Source organism: Amphiura filiformis, chromosome 13 (assembly GCF_039555335.1).
Source record: "Amphiura filiformis chromosome 13, Afil_fr2py, whole genome shotgun sequence".
In the NCBI taxonomy this organism is placed as follows: domain Eukaryota; kingdom Metazoa; phylum Echinodermata; class Ophiuroidea; order Amphilepidida; family Amphiuridae; genus Amphiura; species Amphiura filiformis.
Window position 1 is genome coordinate 21,785,748 of NC_092640.1, and position 25,951 is coordinate 21,811,698.

General features: G+C 38.7%; 4 protein-coding genes and 1 pseudogene across 4 annotated transcripts in view; 2 read left to right on the top strand and 3 right to left on the bottom strand.

The window, feature by feature from the left end:
- The first annotated feature begins 336 nt into the window (after positions 1 to 336).
- LOC140168114 (uncharacterized) overlaps positions 337 to 25,951 on the top strand; it is a 29,166-nt gene continuing 3,551 nt past the window's right edge. Inside the window, exon 1 of the mRNA XM_072191419.1 lies at positions 337 to 484. The gene's annotated coding sequence lies outside the window, so the exon portion shown is untranslated. The remainder of the gene's footprint in view (positions 485 to 25,951) is intronic.
- LOC140168806 (small nucleolar RNA U3) lies at positions 2,618 to 2,733 on the top strand (annotated as a pseudogene).
- LOC140167484 (uncharacterized) lies at positions 5,838 to 8,846 on the bottom strand. Its single transcript, XM_072190791.1, has 3 exons — positions 8,779 to 8,846; positions 6,799 to 7,370; positions 5,838 to 6,763 (listed from the first exon to the last, which is right to left on the bottom strand). Exons 2-3 carry the CDS (start codon positions 7,336 to 7,338, stop codon positions 6,266 to 6,268), a joined length of 1,038 nt encoding a protein of 345 aa, XP_072046892.1. The 5' UTR covers positions 7,339 to 7,370; positions 8,779 to 8,846; the 3' UTR covers positions 5,838 to 6,265.
- Positions 10,059 to 13,997, bottom strand: LOC140168113 (uncharacterized). The gene is made up of 2 exons (XM_072191417.1): positions 13,698 to 13,997; positions 10,059 to 12,900 (listed from the first exon to the last, which is right to left on the bottom strand). The coding sequence occupies exon 2, from the start codon at positions 12,870 to 12,872 to the stop codon at positions 11,790 to 11,792; it is 1,083 nt and encodes a 360-aa protein (XP_072047518.1). The 5' UTR covers positions 12,873 to 12,900; positions 13,698 to 13,997; the 3' UTR covers positions 10,059 to 11,789.
- Positions 18,798 to 20,033, bottom strand: LOC140167485 (E3 ubiquitin-protein ligase TRIM45-like). Its single transcript, XM_072190792.1, has one exon. The coding sequence runs from the start codon at positions 20,031 to 20,033 to the stop codon at positions 18,798 to 18,800; it is 1,236 nt and encodes a 411-aa protein (XP_072046893.1).

Sequence of the window (25,951 nt, forward strand, 5' to 3'; positions counted from 1 at the left end):
TCTTAATTATTATATTGTTTTAGTACTAATAGCCTTCCTACATCCGCGTGGAGGAGATTAACATGATTAATGGCGATGTTAATAAACGAATCATAATAATTAGAAACGTTTCTTAACATCTATATATTTTACAATAATAAGATAAAAAAAATGTTTTAGCATGTACTTTCTTTTACACATGCCTTAAATACATATTTACATACAAATATGCGATTTGATCAACAATGGCCATTGTATTATATTAATACCAATTTAGGTATATTCTCTTTAATAAAACGCATATAAAAGGTTTATTTGCCTGCCGTCAAAAGGCCCATACCATCCATTATTTTTCAAAGTCAGGTTTGATGTGTACATGTATCGCATTAGAATATTCTTGATCAGGATACTGACAAATTGGTCAATATCGCTCGCTTGAGGTGGTTGTGAGACAGAAAAAGGTTGAGCTGCTGCGTATTACGAGGATACCATACACTCTGCTTAGGTAAGTGTACTACTACTTAAATATCTTGGTATAATATGTATTAAAAGCTTTACTATAGATATAGGTAGGTAAAAATATAGATTACAGTTGTATGGTGTAGGCCTACATGGTGTAGTCAGTGGTCGGGTGGGGCAGAGTGTTTCACTACCACGAGTGATCAGGAGTGGGAAAGAATATTTTCACGTTAATTCCTGCACAAAAAGGAGCACTTGTTTTAATGGCGAAAGAGCCTTTTTTCGGCCAAATACCTTCTGACAATATCTGGTGCTTTGACAGTGTTGATGTTCTGCTGTTCCCAAGCAACATCAGAGGCTTACTATCTCTAACTGGTACATATAATTCTCAATAACATTAACAACGGGGCTAAAACCTGACCGTTGTCATTGATTATTGATAACGTGAAGATATTTTTTGGTAATTAAAGCCGTGCGATATGATTTCGGCAAAATTTACTTTTTTTCTTTGCCAATATGACATAAATAATAATACTGTTCTGACCATGTAAGCCGAAATAATAAGGTCAAATGAAAGAAAACCCATTTACTATTTTAGCAGCTTAACTGTGGTGTTCTATGGGATATTGAAATATATTAATAAGGTAGCCTAATACGATAATTAATTAACATTGAACTGTTTTCCTACAAGCGCATTGAATTTTGCCGATTCTGATTAGATGTAAGTTGGGACGTGTGTAAACATTACAAACAATAAATTATCTCAAAAATCAGGTTTGAATAAAAATCATTTTTAAAACCTTACATTATGGCTTTAAATGTATTTTCATCTGTACATTGTTGAATATGTGATAGATTAAAAAAACCCTATCTGACAACCCTGTAAAGGAAAAACGCCAATTGCATTGGCGGTGTGGTGTGTACAGGCTGTATCAAAATGATTGATACCCATCAGTATTGGTGGTTATTGAAAAGCATGACTTCGTTTCTTCCCAATGCAATGCAGGATCTTGAAATGACCATAATTTATAGATATCCACATAAAATTAATCAACAAATTATATTGATCCTATGTTGCATTTTGATGTGGCAGTCATGTTTATATCACTTAAATCTGATAAGTACTAATTATTTTGATACAGCCTGTATAACCAGCTGGGAAAGCAAAACTATATTGAGAAAAAAAAAGCAGACACGGACGATATATCATAGACAGACTGTTAAAAGTAATATTGCTCTTGAATACTAATTGATTAATGTTTTATGAACCACATTAACAAATGAGTTTTAGTTATGTTTCACTTCTACACTGTATATACAAGCTTAAAGTGTGTTAACAATTCGATGACATTTCGTTTTGTGTTTGTGTATTCAATTTTTATTCCAATTTAAATATAGTCAGACCGAAATAATTATTTAGTATTCTGTCGGTCGAACATCCGGGCTATCTCTAGTCTCAGGCCCAAACTGCATGTGGCGCACGGTTTGTTGTGAACAACAGAAACCGGCTGTGAAGGAGGCTACATAGCGATGTTGCTGGAGTGGCATTCAATTTCGGAAAAAACGACACTCGACCATGGAATTTAATTTCAAGTTTGTCAGTATATAAACGGTAAATCAAGTAAGATTATTTCACTCTTAAGACTTAAGCGCGCTTCAGACTCCGAGTATTGTACGTACAATATTGTATGTACAATACCCAGATAACATATACTTATTGGGCCAATATTGGCAAAAAGTTGCATTGGCATTACATCAGTATATAATATTGGGCCAATATTGGCTCACCATTCATTGGCAGCTGATCTCGGGCCAATAATAAACCAATCATTGGTTTAATGTTGGCCTTTTATATATCGTTTGATTGGCATTACATCAGTATATAATATTGGGCCAATCTTGGCTTTCAATTGGCAATTTTTACATTGGCATCATGTTGGCAGCCAATATAGGTTATCACACCAATTTCGGTAACAAATTGGGTAACAATATGGTAACAAATAATTATTGTGATGAGTACTAGTGTTTGGAAGACCTTATTTAAATCCTAAATATTATACTAAGTTGAAATAATAGGAAACAAAACCACGGATGATAAAACGCAGGGCAAACGCTATTTAACACCACGGATTATTTATTTTAAAGAAAATACACAAGAATTTTCGGCAATTTCAATTCTAAGACCATACTTTTAAAGATGATTTCTAAAGTACGTGTCACCATGCTATCAAATACTCTTGATGGTTATTCAACACCACGGTGATGAGTCGTGTTCCTCTCTTACCGCGAAGCGGGCAAGAGATGATACATATCGTCTTTTCCCGAGCCAATAACGTCCAATAATTAAAGTAATCCATTGCATCAATATTGGCCCAATACTAAAATTACATATTGTTAAAACATTGGCAGCCAATTGTTTGCCAATGAGAAATAGGTACAGGCCCAATGTTGGTTCAATAACTGTGATAAGGTTTGGGCCAAGCTGGGGCCAACATTGGCCCAAGCCCAATATTGAGCCAACCTTGGGCCCATGAGCAAAACATGATTGGCCCAATACTGTCAGCCAATGTTGGGCCAATTGAACTCAAACATTGGCCCTTCATTGGGCCACCATTGCCATGCTATCTGGGTATGTACGTTATTTAATCTATTGCCATTCTATTTCCAGTAATGTTTAAGTTCTAACGAATGTTTGATGAAAAAAATCGATAATATGTTACATACAATATCTAGCAGAAATATATTATCGATTTTACGTCATCAAACATTCGTTAGAACTTAAACATTACTGGAAATAGAATGGCAATAGATTAAATAACGTACATATTGTACATAAAATATTGCACGTACAATAAAAAGTCTGTATACTGCTTTAGAAACGGTTGTTTGATTCCACTGACTATTTGCGATCGAAATTTACATAACACCAATGACAGAAATCATCAACAAAAATCGAATCAGGGACTTGTTTTCACTCGAACATCATCAACCGGAACTTCCGGAAGTGACGTGACACGGACCGACAGAATAAATCTAAAGAGAAAAGACATTATAGACCCTCTAAACACGATTCGTGTTCATTCTCTGAAAAGGACCCCTCTTTTACGGACGCGCATATGTACACTATGAAACTGCAATTACACAGCTGCATAGCACTATTCGCAGTAGACATGGTAGAGGTGACGTAATAAATCGGATTAATTACCATAGAAATAGATGAATACAATTTTGACTATATCGCCCTGCACTACAATCAGGTTGTCTGCAATCATAGATTTAATGCAATACCGCTCTTTTCAGCGAGCTTACAGGTGTGAGTGATCAGCATGATATGTTTCAATGCATAGGTACATTACATTACATTTTGCATTAACCAACACTTATAAAGCGCCTTTACCGCTGGATTCAAAGCGCAATAAAATAAAAACATAACAGCAAAAACAAGAGAAACTAAACATAGGAAATCTGAAACAGATGGGTTTTGAGAGCAGATTTGAAGGTTTCAACTGTTGCATAATTACGAGTGTGATTTGGGAGATTATTCCAAGCTCTGGGGCCAGCCACTGAGAATACCCTGTCTCCAGCACATTTATGTGTCTTAGGGACCTCAAGGTACCACGTGAACGTTGTAGTGTAGGGCGATATAGTCAAAAATTATATTCATCTATTGGTATGGTAGTTATCCGATTATTACATTGCTTCTACAACGAATAACATTAACCAGAATATTATGTTGCCTTATAGCATCCTAAAAAGCTCTAAAATGAAACAAAGTCTGTTCAAAGATTTGAAACAATTTTTTGTTTTCATGCAGTAGGATACGCGAATTTCGTTTTACGAGCAATTGTATCGCATTTCGGATTTGTATTTGAGAAATCCAGAAAATTATATTTTGAAGCAGATAGTAAAGGAAAAAATGTTAAAAAAAAGTCCTCTCATTACAGTTTGTTTTACAAGCAATATGAAATCAGTAAATCCTAAACCTATTGTGAATGGAATGATAATACCAGTGTTTGAAATTCAGGAAAAAAGCAACTAGTCCGCAAGACTGGCTGCTTCTGAAAGTAACCTGTCCAATACCGTATTTTATGTCTATCTTTGTTTTTGATGTATCGGTGCTCGGACGCTGTCTTATAGGCCTATGTCTATAGTTTGATCATGTACTGTACAGAATTTCCGAGGTTTGCAAAATTCCAAAATCGTCCAGCTGACCCGCTACCAAAATGCTGCAATTTTAATGCTGCAATCAACTGCAATGGGCTATGCCATTTAAAATCCACACTCCCCCTGTGGAAGATTTAGCTAATATTTTCACAGAGTGAGTATGAGTTTTGTATAGAATAGACAATTGGGTAACTTCCATTTGGAGAACAGGTTATTGGCAAGTTAAAAAATAGGCGAGTTAGAAAAAGGCGAGTTAAAATGGCGAGTTACCCCCTGCAGTGTTTTCCGGAAAGTCCATGCGGCGAGTTGTGAATTTCCGGAAAATCCATGCGGCGAGTTGTGAATTTCCGGAAAGTCCATGCGGCGAGTTGTGAATTTCCAGAAAGTCCACGTGGCGAGTTGTGAATTTCCGGAAAGTCCACGCGGCGAGTTGTGAATTTATGAGTTGTATGATTTTTTATTTCAAGAGTAGTGAGATATGATTAGGTTTCTATTACATTATTGGTTGCTTGTTTATCACATTTTGTTTATATTTTCATGGTACATTAAATAGTTGAGTAATCAATCAATTGACTGATTATGTGTTGTGCCCCTTTGTGTTGTGTTAAAATTTTTTTAAATGTTTTTAAAAAAGTGTTAAAAAGGTTTTATGACTTTTATTTGTATAACTTTTTGGATTTTATTTATACTAGAAGAAGAGGACAGCCTATGCACAGGCGACAGTATAGCACTGCCTATTATTAATTCCCATGATCATTGCAAGCCGAGAGAAATATATGATAAATGAGGACTCAAGCAAATTGGAAACTGATTTTGCTGATTTTGGACTAGCAGCTTTAAAAAACAGTACTTAAAAATACACTGTGACATTTTTAACTCACTGTTGGGATTTCATCATAGTGTTACTGTAACTCGCCACCAGGACTTCATAGTGTTACTGTAACTCGCCACCGGGACTTCATAGTGTTACTGTAACTCGCCACCGGGACTTCATATGTTACTGTAACTCGCCACTGGGACTTCATAGTGTTACTGTAACTCGCCACCGGGACTTCATTGTGTTACTGTAACCCGCCACTGGGACTTCATAGTGTTACCCATGGGAATATCTAAAAATAGCCTGACTCTGTGGGGGGTAACTCGCCTTTTTAACTCGCCCATATCGTAACTCGCCTAAAACATGCTCTCTTCCATTTGAAATACTCACTCCAGTTGTGGAAGATATATAGGTAAAGCCATACTACAGGGGAAGTATGGGTTTCAAAATGGTTAACCCTAACCAATTACATTTGAAAAACATACTCCCCCTGTGGAAGGTATTTCCAAACTGATCTTCCACAAGGGTAGTGTGGATGTCAACTGGAAGAGCCCAATGGACGAAAAGGATAGTTGTGGCCTAAAACAGGCCAAAAGGAAATGACAAATTAGTTATAGTGGAATATTTCATGGCGTCGGACGGGCAGGTGAAAATTAACACATCCGATGATAAGGTATAGCCCGTCTCGGACGTGTGGACGGGCGCTAGTTTACAGACTGGTAAATAGCCCGTCCCTTGCCTCCCTGATCCTCCCCAAATGAGCATTGTACGAGAATTTTCGCCACCTTGGACACTACGTTTGTCCACATTGCCATGATTGCCACACATTGATTATGAAAAGGCTAATTACGCAACTGTCTCTTGTGCTGACTGAGGATTCATTTTCCCCATCTCAAAATTATCACCAACTTCCTCTTCTCCGTTCTCTTCACCATCAAGCGCGCTTTCTGTTTGCTCTGGTCCCAAGGGTTTGTTATTCTTTCGCTCTTCCAACCAACCGGCTATATGCATGTAGATATCTGCCGAGTCCCGTACAATCACCATCATATTTTTGGTAAAAAACGTTGAGGGTGCTGCAGCATGATGGGCAAACAGAACAAGTCGTATGACAAGAAATGGAAGGTTTACCAAGAATAAATAGGAGGCCGAGTTGAGTACTAGTACCAACGGAACCAGAGACTTTCCATCTTGTCTGCTTGAGATATAACGTAGGGCGATGAGAGGTGCGAGTGGGAGCAAGATGCATAAGCAACCAAATGTCTTGAGAGCCTTTTCCATTGGTACCGAATTAAGTATATGCCTTTCTTCGACAAAAAGGTAGGAGATGATCATAACACAGTCAAAAACATCCAAACTTGCCATAAAAGCGATGCCCCTACGACACGCTTATAGTAGGGAGTCTGCATTTCGTTGTGATGTGTATAGATTAGTAAACCAAACACGATACCAGCCATGGACAAAACAATCCTTATTCCTCCAGGAGTCAGGAACGAAATGCCTGAGCCTGAATCGTGTGCTTTCAAATCCTGACCAAAGCCAGATGGACTTGAAAACATGCGCAAAATCTTGGCAACTAATACCAAAGCATAGAGCAACCAGCAAACATACCCAAAACGGATCTCTGCGATGGCTGCTTTGATGATACGTTTAACACGACCTTCGTCACCACGTCCATTGTCTTTTGGGATCTTTCTTGGTGATGTCATGATGGCAGAGTATCGGTAGCTCCAGATGAGAGAAACTATCCACATGCTAACAATGACAATATCCAGCGCTATCCAGATGTATCGTCCTGCAGGCGTGGCTTTCGTATCAAGAGAAATCATAATATAATCCATGAGTGCCATCTGGAGAATTAGCAACAAGATACAAAGTACTTTTGCCCCAATTTCAATAACTTTGAACTGTTTTTCCGCCATCTTGCAAATGTCCTTCGTTTAATATCCTCAATCTGTATCATAAAAGAGAAATAATAAATGATAAATAATATATTCCTTGTCTGAGCCACATTGTCTACAATCAATGAACATGTCGACCTGAAGACTTCTGCTGCTTCTTACATACTCTTCTAATGCGTCACTTTAAACGTTGTTCCTAGACACTTAAAATGATAACATATGTTAATATATACACATATACCTGTAATAAAAAGATGAAAGAATCTTGAGATTCTGTCTTGCATGACTTATTACAGCAATCACTGTTTTTAATATGGTAGCGATAATTCAAAATCCATGCATGAATTGGCTCAATTCACCCATACATGAAATAAATATTTCATGTAAATGCTGTGAGGCAAGGATCGATACAAAGGGATAGGCATCCTATTATTACATAACAAACCGGAAGATGTAGTCTAAGTCTAGACAATAGGCGGATTAGCGGCCATTTTGTCTTCTACATGATTTTATTCACGTGTCCTTATACTTTAGTACACAAATATATAAGTTAACATCATGCAGGTTTACAATTTTAAAATTATATTTTGTGTATACAATATATTCTGTAGTAAATCGATCAAATGACGGTGATTGTTCAGGTATTATATGCTTGATAGAATTAAATTGTCTGACCAGTTAGTATTCTCCTCCGCCGTCAGTGTGATTCCAGTCACTCCACGTACCGTGTTGCGAAGGTGGAGGAGACTAAAGCTGTATTGACGAACACGCATGCGTTAAAAATGATGTAGCCTTAGTCGAACAATAGCGTGACGTAGTTCCCGGCATTGTTCCTATGCACTTTCACCCTCCTGGTGAGGTTTTGATTAGACTGGCTTAGAACTGGCTCCGTTCCTCTGACCGCGGTGCCCCAATTGCGAGCGCGAAGCGCGAGCGCGATGCATGGTCAGTCTGTCGGTTTTGCGAAGGACATGTCCTATTGTGTAGGTCGTTGGCAAACACCAAGAATGACGGTTACGAGATGTAAACATGATCAAGAAAATTCAAATCTGACAGAAACTTAGTTTCGCTCGCTTGGTTTCGCTCGCTTGCGCAAAGCTTGCGCCTGCATATTTTGTCCAGAAAGTTAGTTTCACGGTCACTGACACCCAACTTTTAGCGTTCTCTCACTGAAAGACCTCCATTTTCTTGGAGCCCCCACTAAATGACCCCCTTTTGACATAAATCCCCACGGATAGACCCTAGTGTTCCGGAAGGCACATTTTCATAGTGCCCCAGCCACCCCCCCGAACATGCACTTATTCGATTGCCGGAAGGATAAATAATTCACCGTTTCAATCAATATAACAAAGTAAAGTAGTATCGTTCATACTTGTCATTAACACAGAATTTTGGCTTTTCAGAAACAACAATCATTCTCGTGTATTAAACACTGAGTATTTTAAATCTAGTTGTACTCACCAAATTCTTCAATTATCATTATAGTCACTTTCTTCAAATGTATTAAATGTAGATTTGGAAGATGTAATCATCCCCTAAAGCATGATAAGGCTCGGTACGGTTGTAAGGCCTTGTTCCAGTTGCTCCTGCCGTTATTGTTCATGGGCGCTTCACTAATCATGCCAATGTTCTTTCGCTCAGTGCCAGCTGGCCCCTCTCTTTTGTCATTGTCTCTCTAATGTTTATGTTTGAAACACACAGGAACTTCTGCTCTTGTTCTGTTACCAGAGTCTTTCTCTTGTTTTAGATTTTACAGGAGTTTAACTTGAGCTAAAAAAGTGTAACCATGCAGTTAGCTGCAGTTATCGTCACTGAACAAGGTCCCGAACACTGTCCGCAACACAAAATATTTATTATGTATGAATCAATATATATTTATGAATCAATATCGATTTATATATTAAAGTATTTTGAATGAAAGTAGCAGACATAGTGATTTTATTTGCCTTTGTTTCCAATTTTACGGTTTTGTAATCAATGTGGTTTTCCACAATAGCGTATTTTAAAGGGGCGTAATATACAATCTTTTTCATGTTCTGATTCTAACTTACGTACATTGTGGCAAACCATTAAAATAACATGTTGATATGAGCCGCAACATACGCCTCACGGGGTGCCGGTGTGGGTATTCACCCGGGGGGCACTTCCATAACAGATATGCATCATGTGCCTCGGGATAGACCCCCTTTTTCAAACCGGCTTGTACCCAATGACCCCCTTTTTGTGTTATGGTCCTACCTATTACCCAATGACCCCCTTTAAAAAAATTCATGTACTCAATGACCCCCTTTTTCTATTTCCTGCTACCCAATAACCCCCCTTTTTAATTCCCAAATTTAGGTGGTATTTGTGTTCTCCTCCAGAAATAATGAGATTTCTCAAATTTCCAAGGTGGCCAAGTTGATTTTTCGCAGTTTGGCACTTATTTATGTGTACTTAATGATACTCTTTTGGCAATCATGTACCCAATGACTCCCATTTTACAATTTGTTACCCCAATGACCATCCTTTTTGCAAAGTTTCATACCGAATGACCCCATTTTTTCAGGTTGTGTACTGAACGACCCCATATTTTTGTAATTGTACATTTGACCTGAATGCCCCCTACTTTTAACATGGCCGAGGCACATCCCTGCCATTTCAGATAGAGTGCCCCAGGGGGTATTCACAACGGTTTTGTTCACACAAATATCAGCTTTCTTTTAATACCAAAATCACAATTTTTATTAAGAATCGGGTCACACTCCTTTAATGTCTACCAAAAATCCTGGAAAGAAATCCATGTGTCCTACCCAGCAGAGTATGGCAGAACGGAAACAATTGATTAATGTTCCCTGCGAAGGGACCGTTCAATATTTACGTCAGGGGAGCGGGAGTTTTAAAAATATCGCGTTCACCCTCGCGTCCGCTCAAATTTTTATATTCCTTCATGCCATTGTTTTCCCGTTTTTCTTAATTTAAAACTTAACATTTCCCGTCACGGTTCAACGAATAAAATCGTAGTCCCCCTTGAAACTTGGACCCGGCGTAAATATTGAACAGTCCCTAAAGTCATCGAACTGGAATAATATTGACGACATTAATAAAAGGGCATCGATCATCGGCAAGTCTATGTTCAGTGCATAAAACTGCATACACCTAAACAAAATGCCAAGGATTCTGAGGCTAAACTGAGTAAATGAATGTGGAGTTCCCAAAGGTGAGGAGTTCAATGAGTTGTATGTGCCTAGTTCAAGAACCACGGTGTTAGCTTCTTTGATGGGTGTTTAGACTTCAAGTGTTCAGAGCATGGATTTTTGTGTATTTCAGAAAAAAAACATGGACAATTAACATAAAGGAAGTTTTATATTCATGGGGATGCAATAAGTATACTTCCGAGGGTTTATAGAGGCTTAAGCAATTCCAAATCTTTCTTTGCAGGGGATTCCAAATAATATGTGCATTATGGTGTTGCTGTATTACACTTTCATTGGACTAAACAAACATTATGGAATGATACACACTAACCAGATAATAGCTTACACTTCCCATTACTTTGCACAGGTTTCTTCTGTTTTTATCTTGAGAATAGACTGGGGGAGCGGGAGTTTTGACCAAAAAAAATCGATTATGCCCTTGTTTTCCCCCCTTTTCTCCATTTAAAACTAAAACATTCCCCTCCTCTAATTATATGTATGTTAATCGTTTCAACCAGATTCAAATGAGCGCATGATTATTTTAGTGTTTTTAACTACATTTATATTTTTTCATCGACATTGAAAAGAAACCAGCAATTTTTAGACTGATTATAAAGCCGCCACCAATCGCTGACTCGGATAGTGGCATTTCTCAGATGTGCAATCAGCGACTCTTCACTGCTAACACTGCCCCCCCCCACACACACACACTATTAAGAGCTTGACATATCTGTGCAAGCGACGGAGTTGTATAATTTCGACCAGTCTCTTTTCTAAGCTTCTAAGCTAGAGTCTCATGCTTCTTAACTTTTAAATATGCCATGAGGGTAGTAGTGTCAATTTCGAAATAAACTTCCTTCAGAAGAAAAAAGATTTTTTCTCATTACATTTTATTTTACAAGCAATATGAAATCAATAAATCCAAAACCTACGGTGAATGGTAATACCAGTGCGTGAAATTCAGCAAAAAAGCAACTAGTCCGGAAGACAGGCTGCTCGTTCTAACCTGTCCATATGTCTATCTTTGGTTTTGATGTATCGGTGCTCAGGCGCTGTCATAGTTTCTCGTTATTAGAGGTGTACCGTACAGAGTTTCCGAGGTCGAGCTGACCAGCTACCAAAATGCTGCAGTTTTAATGCTGCAATGGATCAAAATAATGATAATTGTGGCCTAAAACAGGCCAAACGGAAGATGAAAATCGCAACATTACAGGCCAGGGCGTCCATCGGACGCGTTGTGGTAGCACATCCAATGAAAAAGTATAGCCCGTCTCGGACGTGTGGACGAAAGGCTGATTACGCAACTGTCTCTTGTGCTGACTGAGGATTCATTTTCTCCATCTCAAAATTATCACCAACTTCCTCTTCGCCATCTTCTTCCTTCTCTTCACCATCAAGCGCGCTTTCTGTTTGCTCTGGTCCCAAGGGTTTGTTATTCTTTCGATCTTCCAACCAACCCGCTATTTGCATGTAGATATCTGCCGAGTCCCGTACAATCACCATCATATTTTTGGTAAAAAACGTCGAAACTGCTGCAGCATGATGAGTAAACAGAACAAGTCGTATGACAAGAAATGGAAGGTTTACCAAGAATAAATAGGAAGCTGAGTTGAGTACTGATAGCAACGGAACCAGAGACTTTCCATCTTGTCTACTGGAGATGTAGCGTGATGCAATGAGAGGTACGAGTGGAAGCAAGATGCATAAGCAACCAAATGTCTTGAGAGCCTTTTCCATTGGTACCGAATTAGTTGTGTGCCTTTCTTCAACAAAAAGGTAGGATATTATCATTACACAGTCAAAAACATCCAAACTTGCCATATAAGCGATACCCCCTACGACACGCTTATAGTAGGGAGTCTGCATTTCGTTGTGATGTGAATAGACTAGTAAACCAAACACGATACCAGCCATGGACAACACAATTCTTATTCCTCCAGGAGTCAGAAACGAGATGCCTGAGCCTAAAGTGTGTGCTTCTAAATCCTGACCAAAGCCAGATGGAGTTGAAAACATGCGCAAAATCTTGGCAACTAATACCAAAGCATATAGCAGCCAGCAGACATACCCAAAACGGATTTCTGCGATGGCTGCTTTGATGATACTTTTAACACGACCTTCGTCGCCAGATCTATTGTCTTTTGGGATCTTTCTGGGTGATGTCATGATGGCAGAGTACCGGTAACTCCAGATGAGAGAAACTATCCACATGCCAACAACGATAATATCAAGCGCTATCCAGATGTATCGTCCTGCAGTCGTGGCTTTCTTATCAAGGCAGATCATGATATAATCCATGAGTGCCATCTGGAGAATAAGCACTAAGATACAAAGTACTTTTGCTCCAATTTCAATAACTTTGAACTGTTTTTCCGCCATCTTGCAAATGTCCTTCGTTAGCCTCAATCTGAAAGAGAAAAAGGTTTAGAGTGTAAGCGCACTGTTATTAAGTTAATAAATGATATTCCCCTTTGGGTTACACCATTCTTCATTGTCTACCATACCATCAATGAACATATCGACATGAAGAATTCTGCTGCTTTTAACTACTTTTCTGAACTTATAAGTTTCTGTCTTACATGACTTCTAACATCAATTGTTACTTTGAATGCGGTAGCGATGATTCAAAATCCATGTTAATTGGGTTAATTCAGCCATACAGGAAATACATTTAGTTTACGATCGAGGGCCTATTTTTGTTAACTTTTGGAACAAATGCTTTAAGATTAGGATTAGATTGAATCTACCAGTCCTTCAACTTCTACGCACGGTCATCGGGTTGGCTGAGATGAGAAACTGCCATTTTATTCCGCCACGTTTACTCTAGTTTCAAGAGAGGAGCCGAGGAACGCAGGCTAGGATAGGATATTAAAGTTTTCATATTAGCGTGTGATTGATAGGGATGCTGCTTTGTGGATTTGGTCATAGATCATCAAACTAGTAAGCTAGTAAACCTAGTAAGCTAGTAACATACACTAATATAGTATGGTACCGCTATGCGGTCCACCAAAAACACGTTCTATGATTTGGTTCACAAGTTGGAACCTGTTCCCCATGCATTCGTGCGATAATTGCCCAAAGGGCAGCCACACAATTCAACTTCTACATACCCCAAATCAAAGTGGTATCGTTCATAAACATAGAATTTTGAGTTTGAGAAACAAAAGGTATTCGTGTAAGGATTTAAAATCTAGTTGTACTTACCAATTGGTTTGGTAGATGCAGCAGCTTGTAACAATCACCTCAGGCTTTGTTTCTGCCGTTGTTCATGAATGTTGCGCGCTTCATGCACTGTGTACGCTCAGTGCCAACTATACCGTTCCCTCTCTGTTGTAATTTTCTCTCTGTTTAATGTTTATTTTTGAACGAAAAACATAGCAACTTCTATTGATCTGTTATCAGTCTTCCTCTTGTTTTAGACTGGAGTGTAAAACGTGTACAATAATAGCATTGATCATCACTGATCGGTTGAACACGGAGCATGCACGGTCAGCAAGACTATGAATCGACTATTAATGTGAATATATCTATTCATATATTAATATTTTTGTTAGAGGAGCACACATGGCGAATTACTACATTGCCTTTGTTTCCAATTTTACGGTTTCATAATCATCGTGGTTTTCCCACAATGGCGTATTTTTCAGGGAACGTAGTTCAATCTTTTTCATTAAGATTTGGTTTAAAGTTGATCAACCAGACATACCTATATGATTTCTTGTTAAGATTTTTGATCTTATTATTAACCTGTCTATATTCTCTCTACAGACCTATATGCCTGCGCTCAGCAATTTACGTTCTGCACTGCGAGTAATATCATCCGCACGCGAACCCTTATGATTATTAGAGCTCAATTTCACGCTACGAGGTCCTGAGTAAGGGGTAACACAATATCAGCCTGTAAACTTGGCATTGAACGGAGGTTGAACCGTAAATTGCGAAAGTTCACTTTTTCCTCGCCGTTTTTGCAAAATCCTTCGTTAGTTTTAGGCAGATTGCTGTATTCCTTACGATTTACGAATCAAACTGCACTTTCATTCATCTGGGTATGTTGAAATTAAAATTTATTTTAATGTCTGGTGAAAAAGATCATGCAATATAAAGATCTATTAATAGCCTATACCAGCTGCCAGTCTTTTTCATGTTATGTTCTCCATCTTACATTCAGGCATACCCGTAAAACAACATTTGTGTTGTATTGTTCAGTCCAGCGGTTTTGATATGATAAGCAAAAACATGAACAATGCTCTGGCCACATACATTCTGCATGGTGTGGTTATATTCATCACATTTTTGATCACACCATCTGAACGAAACATATCTCGGGCGTTAAAGTGTATTATGACCCCTTTAAGGGGCACTGCACAATTATGTTCGAAACTAATGTTTACCATCATGCAGTTATTGTTAACTACATGTATGCACACAACACAGGGGCACTCACAATAGGCAATTGAACCCTACTGGTAGCACTGTGTTGTAGACATGGGAGATGAACAAGTTAGCGTCATATATGAAAAAGTATGAAAGCTATGATTTTAGTACTTTCGCTATGTTTCAATTTACTTATTCTTTTCAAAATATCTGATTTTTCAACCCGGTATAAGCTTTAATAACAGTGGACCATGCATTTGTATGAGAAAGAAATATACCATCTATATCCAAACTCCTGTGTTATTCCAATGCACAATTTGCTTCACCGGGCCGCCCTGGCTTGGTCACATTTGCAAGAAGGGTGTCACAAAACCGTAATAGGTACAAATTTAGTACTTTCTGTCCCATCAAGTATGGTTTATTCTCTACATGTCAATCTTTAAATCATTAGCATACATGTAGTCCTTCAAACGTCATTATCAATTGGATTAGTCGACCGTAGCGGACAATTCGATCGCTCATTGGATTAATATTATCACGTGGTAATAAATTTGCGTTGAACAATCGGTTACTATAAATGGTTTAGTACTCTATATCTCGGTTTAATCTTCACTAAGCGGGTTTATGGCTTGAAAGGTCACGGTGAATTTGCCGTGGACATAAGTGCACTATGTCTAGCTACTGCCATTGTTTCTATTCAAAGCCAGTATGTCTCATATTGTTAGTATATGTCGCGAGGGTTTAGGACAGATAGCTGCCCCATAGACATTTGGATAATTTCAGCATTCTATTTTGTACACATCTGAAGTATGATACCTGGCAGCTATTGTAGACTTTTTGCCCTAAACCCTTGGGGCTGGTTTCTCGACGTATGGCTAGTGGTCATGCTTCCCAAGCCATCAGGCTTACGATTTTCATTATCAAAATCAATATATTATTGCAAAATAACACTTTGATGTTCATTGTACAAATCATATACTTTGAAAACTTGCTTGATTTATTGTTTTTAACGAGTTATGTACATTTTGCGCAAGTGTTGTTGTTTCAGCCCTCTTTACAACATAACTTAAGAACCACAGGGCTACAAAAGTATTGCACGTATAATGGGCTTTTCGCGCATGCGTATAATGGTTTTGCGCGTATGTGATATTTGAATTCTTTACACACTCGCTATTTTTAATGATCAATGCAAATTTTGTCAAAGCTCACTACCATTCGCAAGATGATGTGAACAACATTTTTGTTGCTGCTTCGACCAACAATACATCGTATACCCTTAATATTAATAGTAGGGCTAGCCTGCTGGCTTAGGAAGCATGACCACAAACCAAACTTCGAGAAATTGAACATTTCAGGGCGTCCATCGGACGGGCAGGTGAGGAAAATGGCACAACCGGACGTGTTTTACACACTGGTAATACCCTTGCCTCTTTGATCCAGCCCTAAATGAACATTATAGGTCAATATTCTGCCACCTTTGACACTACGTTTGTCCATATTACCACACATTTGATTATGAAAAGGCTAATTACGCAACTGTCTCTTGTGCTGATTGAGGATTTATTTTCTCCATCTCAAAATTATCACCAACTTCTTCTTCGCCATTTTTCTTCCTTCTCTTCACCATCAAGCGCGCTTTCTGTTTGCTCGGGTCCCCAAGGGTTTGTTATTCTTTCGATCTTCAAACCAACCCGCTATATGAATGTAGATATCTGCCGAGTCCCGTACAATCACCATCATATTTTTGGTAAAAAACGTCAAAACTGCTGCAGCATTATGACTAAACAGGATAAGCCGTATGACAAGAAATGGAAGGTTTACTAAGAATAAATAGGAGGCCGAGTTGACTGCTAGTACCAACGGAACCAGAGACTTTCCATCTTGTCTGCTTGAGATATAGCGTAAGGCGACGAGAGGTACGAGTGGGAGCAAGATGGATAAGCAACCAAATGTCTTGAGAGCCATTTCCATTGGTACCGAATTAGGTGTTTGCCTTATTTCAACAAAAAGGTAGGAGATGACCATAACACAGTCAAAAACATCCAAACTTACCATGAAAGCGGCACCCCCCACACCCACATCGCCTGGCTAATAATTACTTTGTCAGCAGAGATACTAAAATAAATACCCGGGATCGATACACGTGAATTTGCTATGCACAACTTTGATATGAGAAGAAAATCTTTGGATACCGGTGTAGAAAATGATGAATGTCTCCCGTAAATGATTTCGTATAAAGAAACCAGATACGTACATCGGATAATTCGACTGCTCAGTGCCAGAAGTGGGTAAGTACAATAGCTGCCCTGTGAACATTTGGTAAGTTACACACATTTTTGTATTCATCTACATATGGCAGCTATTGCACTTTAATATCCACTTCTGGCACTGAGCAGTCGAATTATCCGATGTACGTATTCGTTATTATACAAATATTAACTGTCTATGAGTGTGATGGTCGAAATATAATCATGAGGTGAAAGATGCATTGTTCCATTCCACGAGCCGGAACGGCGAGTGGAATGGAACAATACATCTTTCACCGAGTGATTATATTTCGACCATTACACGAATTTAAGACAGTTAATATTTGTTTTATATCACTCATGCATAAATTATATTACTAAAATATTACTTAAGGTAGGAAATACATTTTTTCATCAACAAAACGCCATGTTTTGCCGTGATATGCTTCACATTTTGGGGTCCACCCCATAACTAAATCGGCGAGTCCAAGAGTCAGGGCACGGCTTGGCGCAGGCGCACTACGGCAGAGCACATGATGGTATAGACTATCACACGGAGAGGGTGATAGCAAAAATGATAAATGTTAATCAACCAATGAACTGTCTAGAATTTATGTATGAGTGATATAATCATTATTATACTTCCATCATAATTATTTCCAGTCATTCATAACGTGCACCCATTCTATTTGAAAAAGTTCTACAACCATAAGTCTGATTACTCCCGATTAAAAAAAAAAAAAAGGTGCCAGATAAGAATTCAATTCAGAAGAAACCGAATTTTTCATTTTGCGAAATTGACGTAATGCGCTGGATTGGCATGATCTTAAATATAACAGCTCATAATTATGAACCTCTATTTGAAATACAGTACCTAGTGGCATGTCGCTATACGACAATGAGGACAGCGTTAGGCTACAATCCGATTCCAGGTTCAGTCGTACGCATGTTCACAAATTGCGGATGAAACACTTTGATTCCATTTCCATCGCATACAGCTAGTTCTTGTTCATCCCTTCTGAGAGCTATTCCCTGTGGTGACGTCACTTCCTTAGTGACGATTCCAAGGTAGCCTCCAGTGAGTGAGTAACAATATACACCAGGTGCGTCTCCTGCATTGGCAACAAAGATCGCTTGATGGCTTTCATGGACACAGATTCCAGTTGGTCGGAAATTAGCAACATCTATCGCGGGTGGTGGAAGTGCGTGTTCTTTACCGGAACGTGAAAGTTCGGTTGGCTTATGTTTGTGTAAAATAACACGAGAGGATTCCTGACCTCCAACGACCTTTGTGCCGCTGTAGATTAAGTAACCCTCTGGGGTCACGGCTATGAATTCCGGAGAAATGCTTTCATTTGTGCCAAAACTTAATATCTCCCCCCGTTCTCAAACAAAGTGGTAATATATCCAGACTTATTACCAAGAAATAACAAGCCCTTTGAATCGCTTGCCAGCCCAAGAAACTCGAGCGGCCCAATGTCGCAGCTGATTTCAAGTTTTCTCTGCCGATCCCCATTTTCATTGTAGATTTCGATGAATCCAGATTGGTCTGTAACGTAGACTAACCCGTCTAGACCAATTGCAACTCCCCATGGATTCGATTTAAGTTTGGAAAAATAGTAGGACAGGTCTTTACGGGTTCTTTCAAAACTCGGTCGTGGAACTTTAGTGGAAAAGTTTTTCTTTACATTCCGTCATGATCGAGGAGCACCATATCACCGTCCATCTTGGAGCTAGGGTCATAGTTTACAGCGACCATTATGTCACCACTCTTGCAATAAGCGAGATTCTTTGGAGTCTTGTATTTCCATGATTCTGATTGGATGGTCCTAATTAACTTCCAGTGTTTGTAACCACTGAGGAAGCCAAGATCTTTATTGGGTAAGAAATCAACATCGGTTACACATTTCCGTAGTGCCGTTGGCTTCAAGTCGTCACTGGAGACCATTGCTTTAGACAAAGACGCGTACATCTGACCAAAGTCATTGTCCATACCTACTTGCGTGAGCTCTCTACTCATATCTAAGGCGGCACACACGCGAGACTTTTTATTCTGCAGAGTCTGTTTATGACTCTCGATCTCCAGTTTTTTTGAAGACTGTAGCTGTTGAATTTCCTTCATAAAACTAGCTTCAGCCACCTCGGCTGTTTTCTTATACCTATCAATAACCTCTTCGACATTAGTGTCTAACTCAATTATCAATCTGTCATCTTCTGATATTGCAGCGTCTATAGCTTCTGGAACGTGTTCAGATTGTTGATGCAATGTTTCAAGGTAGGTCTTTCTCTTTCGCAGAACCGTATCAATATCTACATGTTTATGATTTGAAATTGGATGTTCGACAACAACACAGTCCCGACATATCGGTTCCTCACACGTTTCACAGTAGAATTTTAATACTTCTCCAGCATGCTTTTGACACATATTGGCTTTCGAAAACGTAATTGAGACAGCAGAGTGGTCTCCCAGCATGGTAACGCTATGGGATTTAAATTGACGTAACCGTTTGTGACTTTCAGAACAACTTTCACATAAAAAGTCTCCACAATCGGCACAGTGTCCAATAGCTTGGTTGTTATCATCACAAGACGTACATGAGGTGTGAACATTCTCTTGTAATGTTTTCTGAAATGAGTCCTGCTCTTTCAAATTCCCATCTGGGACATTGGTCGTGAGCTCTTTCACACCACCTTCCGGCAACAGAAAATCTTCATGGCAAGTTGGACACGAGATCGTTTGTGCGTATTTATCTGGATTTTTCTCAGCAGCAGTCTCTGACCAATTTAATAGACATTTCAGGCAAAATGTGTGAAGACACGGTAGTACTTTAGGCTTGTCCACGATGGCAGAGCAAATTCCGCAGTGAAGTAGAGTTGGTTTTGGCGGTGCTTCTTGGTTAATTGGTTTCGAATCGGCCATTTTCGTATATGCCTACACGACGCGGGCTATAGTAATATACAGTATTTATAGTCATCATAGTACAGTATCAACTGATCACAAAGGTCGACGTGATGACAACATCAAAATATTATAAATAGTTCACTCCTTGCTTTTAACAAGAGTGCGTCCAGTCCGTATTTCGTGATATATGAACAAAATCAACAGTGTCCCTCTGAACGTGTGTATATACAGTACATGTAAGCTTTATGTACACTGTAATAACCTGTGACCCCGAAATCAGCTAACCTGATGACGAGGTATATAATTCAAAACCAGTCATATGTGACTGCATTGATCAAAAACTCTATCGAGTACAGTCTGTGGTTAAGACTAACATCTGGTATACAGAATCTTTATTGATATACACCAACAAAACGTATAATCAAAATACAAGTGAAACAACAATTTAAGAAACTACAAATCCATGTAATAAAAACTTCTGTAGTTCTACTAACAAACCCTGTTACAAACAATAACAATTTGAGTTAATAAGAGATTTTTAAAATGTTACTAAATTACCGTCATTAAACGGATATAAAGAAGTGGTGATTACATCGTTGACGTCACATCACATGACGTAAACATTGATAACCACGATAGCTGTACCACGATAGTTAGCGTAAGAGCTCTTAGTTCGCGTGTTGAGCGAGTGAGCGTAATCTTGGCCAATATCCAGTCCTATTCGCTACTTGCACGGTTCCGCCATTATGCACTATGTGCGGGAGAGCCTCGAACTGGCAGCATACATGAATGGGAATTGAACTAGTCATAACGTTCTGTGTAAGGTTACATAATTCTTCATTTCATGGATGCTGCCAGTTCGGGGCTCTCCCCGCACATAGTGCATAAAGGCGGAACCGTGCAAGTAGCGAATAGGGTATAAACTGGAAACTGGATAGCTGTTCAAAACCCCGGGTTCAAAACTCGGCTTTCTGCATTAAATAACACTACAGTTTGCTATCTTTCGAGATCGTTCATCAAAAACATTTTTACGTACTTTGTAATGATATTAAATACATCATAATCAGTAGCACATATTTAATGTATATTCGGTCTATCTAACGTATCAAAATCAACAAAATCCAAAAGAGAACCAAAACATTCATCACGATGTTCGGTATACAAAGTACATTCCATAATAGAGTGATAGTTGTCCCCCGGGGGTCACTCCCATTGTGGCCTGTACACCATCCGCGATAATGAAAACGCGTAAAAGGGTAGTTTTTCGTGGGTAGGCACGATACGCGCGTAACGCGTTTAGGGTGTCAAAAACATGAAATATTGGAAAAAAGGGTACATAGCAAAATTGCAATAGTGCTAATACGCAGAAATGAAATTACGGTATGAAATTTGATGCAAGGAATAAAATCCCTGTTTAGGGTATCGTTTTAGCCAAGGGTTAAATCCTTGTTTAGGGTACTTTTCAAAAGTTATTTATCGCGGATGGTGTACAGGCCACAATTGGAGTGACCCCCCGGGATTTGTCCTCAACTTTACACATATTACAAAGTTTACAAATCCTATTTTCAACTGGTAACTTTGGAGAAAAGTATCTACCTTTTTCAATCATGTTAAAGTGTGTGTGCACTAATTATTTAACATATTAACATAGTTTTTCAATTGAAAATCTGTCTTGAAAGTAGCATTGTTCTCAATTTACCCTGAGGTGACTTTATAATATCTAGCAGAAGAAATAATATGAGAAATAGATGATGAAGTGGCATTTTTTTTCAAGAAATTAGTAAAATGATGAAAATTTTCTTTTATCTCTAGTACTAAATGAATGATTAGGATCATGAGGATTGAGCTATGTTTAATTTGGCAGAACTTGATAATATCTTTTTAATCCCAAAAAATTAGTGCTGTATTTTTTCTGGAATGGGGAGTAGATCGGTGTCATCGAATTTTCCGACGCGTTATTATAGTTTTTTATGTTTCAAATTTAACATGTTGGAAAAAGGTTCAAATTTTTTATTCTGGTACAGTGAAGTAAATACCGCGTTTTGGCTGTCCAAATAGAAATACTTATTAACAAGGTAAAATTACTGAAGCAATTGCATACATCACGACTGAATGCACATTTATTGTATGGGTTTGAATCAAAGTCAAGGTAAAAAGGTCATAGATAAGTTCGCAAGTACATGTACTTTGATTACGAATATCATGATAAATATTCTTTATATAGTTGTTTGTACAACCACTGTGCAATAATTATCTGTAATGAGATTTCAAAATGACCTGCCAAAAATTGCTTGCCCCACTCGGCCTGCCAAAAATAATCTTTAACACAGTGAAGTGCCTGCTTAACCACCCCGCTTTGCAGATTCAAAATGTTTGGGAATCCAGTTCGGAAACCTTAAATGGTCTAAATTATAATATAGTGTATACCGAGGAGGAAATTTTGTATTATAACGTTTTACGTTTCTGTACTGTTTTGCTAAGCCTTTATCATGTTTATAGGGCGTTTTATTTATATGATTGCGTATTAATCTCTTTCGCCCCTTTTGACTTGCCAAAATATCTCTTGCCCCCTTTTTTCGATCTGCGAATGCCCTCAAATTATGAGAAGTAGTCAGAAGTTTTGTGTGTTACAATGCCTGAAGAATAATTTGACCTTTTTTGCCAAACATGTGCCTGCAGTGGTGTAGAATGATTTCAGACTTATTGGTTATATGACTAAATGGTTATCGGACCAACGGCAATGGCAAGTAATATTGTCAAGACCTAGGATACATCGCAAGAATCGCGACATTGCATATTGTAATTCCATTCTCGCTGCCCTGATTAATTTCCCCTGGTAGTAGTATATTATACCGAGTTATTCCTTTTTAAGGGGGTACGACACCCCTGTGGTAAATTTGTGACTATTTTTGCATTTTTCTCAAAAAATAATAACACACTGGTAACAAAAGTTATGCATATTGGGGCAAGGAATCCAATTACTACACCGAAATGTCTGTGACTCAAGACAAGCGGTTCAGTATATATGATAGGAAATGAGGTACATCCTAGCGGTACCTTATTTCTTATCATATTATATCTTGGGTCAACGAAATTACAGTGTTAGTAATTGGATTCCTTGCCCCTATAATATACATAACTTTTGTTACCACTGTGTTATTAGTTTTTGAGAAAAATGCAAAAATAGACACACATTTTTCGAGGGTGTAGTACCCCTTAAAGCATTTAATAATATAACATATATAATATATATGTGATATACAAAGGGTGTCAAATTATTCTAATAAGTGTTTATTATTATATATCATGAAGCAAAACACAAACTTTCACTATCAAAGGCAGTACGCGAAAAATTCGACAGTTTATCAACATGATCAATGGCGGGTACATGTACATAGTCTTTGATTTGATTTCCCAGCTTTCCAGGTACAGTTAAAAGCGTGTTAGTTTACACATTTTGGACGAAACACTTTGATTCCATTTCCATCGCATACAGCTAGTTCTTGTTCATCCCTTCTCAGAGCTATTCCCTGTGGTGACGTCACTTCCTTAGTGACTATTCCAAGGTAGTCCCCAGTGAGCGAATAACAATAGACGCCAGGCGCGTCTCCTGCATTGGCAACAAAGATCGCTTGATGGCCTTCATGGACACAGATTCCAGTTGGTCGAAAATTGGCCACATCTATTGCGGGTGGTGGATGAAGTGGTTGTTCGCTACCCGAATGTGAAGTATTTTCAGTTGTCTTTTGTCTGTGTAATATAACACGAGATGATTCCTGACCTTCAATGACCTTTGAACCGCTGTAGATTATATAACCTTCTGGCATATCTGGGGTCACGGCTATGAAATCCGGGGAAATGTTTTCATTTGTGCTGAAAGTCTGTAATTCTTCTCCATTCTCAAACAAAGTGGTAATAGATCCAGCGCTATTACCAACAAATAACAAACCATTTGAATCGCTTACCAGACCCCGAAACTCGTGTACCCCACTTTCGCAGTTTTGCAGTTTGCTTTGCCGATCCCCACTCTCATTGTAGACTTCGATGAATCTAGATTGATCCGTGACGTAGACTAACCCGTCTGGACCAACAGCAACTCCCCATGGATTCGATTTCAGTTTGGTAATGTAGTTCTTTCGAAATTCCTCGAAACTCTTTGGAAGAACTTTGGTATAGAAGGATTTCTTTTCAATGCCTTCATGATCAAGGATCATCATATGGCCGTCCTTCTTGGAGCTCGGGTCATAGTTTACAGCGACCATTATGTCACCATTTTTGCAATAAGCGAGGTTCTTTGGTCTCTTATATTTCCATTGGATGGTCTTAATAAACTTCCAGTGTTTGTAACCACTGAGTATCCCAAGACCGTTGATGGGATCTTTGTCTGGCAAGAAGTCAACACTGGTTACACATTGCCGTAGTGCCGTTGGCTTCAAGTCGTTACTGAACACCATTGCTTTAGACAAAGACGCGTACATCTGACCGAAGTCATTGTCCGTACCTACTTGCGTGAGCTGGGATTCTTGATTCTGCAGAGTCTGTTTGTGACTCTCAATCTCCAGTCTTCTTGTAGCCTGTAGCTGTTGAATTTCCTTCATAAAACCAGCTTCGGCCAACTGTGCTGTTTTCTTATACCGATCAATAACCTCATCGACATTGCTGTCTAACTCAATTATCAATTTGTCATCTTCCGATATGGCATCGCGCAATGTTTCAAGGTATGTCTTTCTCTTTCGCAGAGCCGTGTCTAAGTCTATATGTTTGTGATTTGGTACCGGATGCTCGATAACAACACAGTCCCGACATATCGGTTCCTCACACGTTTCACAGTAGAATTTCAATACCTCTCCAGCGTGCTTTTGACACACGTTGGCTTTTGGAAACGTAAGTGAGTCAGCAGAGAAATCTTCAAGGAGAGTTACGTTATGCGATTTAAACGTCCGCAATCGTTTGTGACTTTCAGAGCAGCTTTTGCACAAGAAGTCTCCACAATCAATACAGTGTCCAATAGCTTGGTTGTTATCATCACAAGACGTACATAAGCTGTGATCATTTTTCTCTTTTTGTGCCGATTCTTGCTCTTTCAAGCTCCCAACAGAGATATTGGTCGTGAGCTCTTTCACACCACCTTCCGGCAACGGAAATTCTTCATGGCAAGTTGGACACGAAACCGTTTGCGCGTATTTGCTTGGGTTTTTCTCAGCAGCAGTCTCTGACCAATTTAGCAGACACGTCAGACAAAAGGTGTGAAGACACGGTAGTACTTTAGGCTTGTCCACGATGGCAGAGCAAATTCCGCAGTGAAGTAGAATTGGTTTTGTGGGTTCTTCTGGATTGATTGGCTTCGAATCGGCCATTTTATGTATTTGTCTCTATGTCTTATCTACCGTATACAAATATCACTGATTATGAGTATGACTAGGCAGCAAAGGGCCACTGATCACTAAGATAACGGCACAGTTATTATATTGAAAATATTACACTTTTTAAGGTGGCACTACATCCCCTGATAAATTTTGTGACTAATTTTGCATTTTTCTCCAAATAAAATAACAACACACTGGTAACAGAAGTTATGTATATTATACATGTAGGGGCAATAAATCCAATTACTTCACTGAAATTTCAGTGATTCAAGACAAGTGGTTCATTATAATGTGTTAAGAAATGAGGTACATTCTATAGCGGTACCTCTTTTCTTATCATAAATAACGTACCGCTTGTCTGGAGTCACTGAAATTCCAGTGTAGTAACCGGATTCCTTGCCCCTATAATCAGTGATAATATGCATAACTTTTGTTTTAGGCAGAGACTCAGCTTACTGTTATATTTTCAATCACTGTGCGCTCTATCGACCTAGATTAGATTAGATAAAATATTATAGTCTTCATTCCAGCTGACTTGTTCTCCTTCGTGACGAATGAGCACAATCCAGT

Bases quoted from the DNA above. Each gene is read 5' to 3' on its own strand.
- LOC140167484 (XM_072190791.1), bottom strand. From the start codon at position 7,338: ATGGCGGAAAAACAGTTCAAAGTTATTGAAATTGGGGCAAAAGTACTT. The intron at 6,764-6,798 runs GTAGGGGCATCG...AGTTTGGATGTT, and splicing joins CTCCCTACTATAAGCGTGTC to TTTGACTGTGTTATGATCAT.
- LOC140167485 (XM_072190792.1), bottom strand. From the start codon at position 20,033: ATGGCCGATTCGAAACCAATTAACCAAGAAGCACCGCCAAAACCAACT.
- LOC140168113 (XM_072191417.1), bottom strand. From the start codon at position 12,872: ATGGCGGAAAAACAGTTCAAAGTTATTGAAATTGGAGCAAAAGTACTT.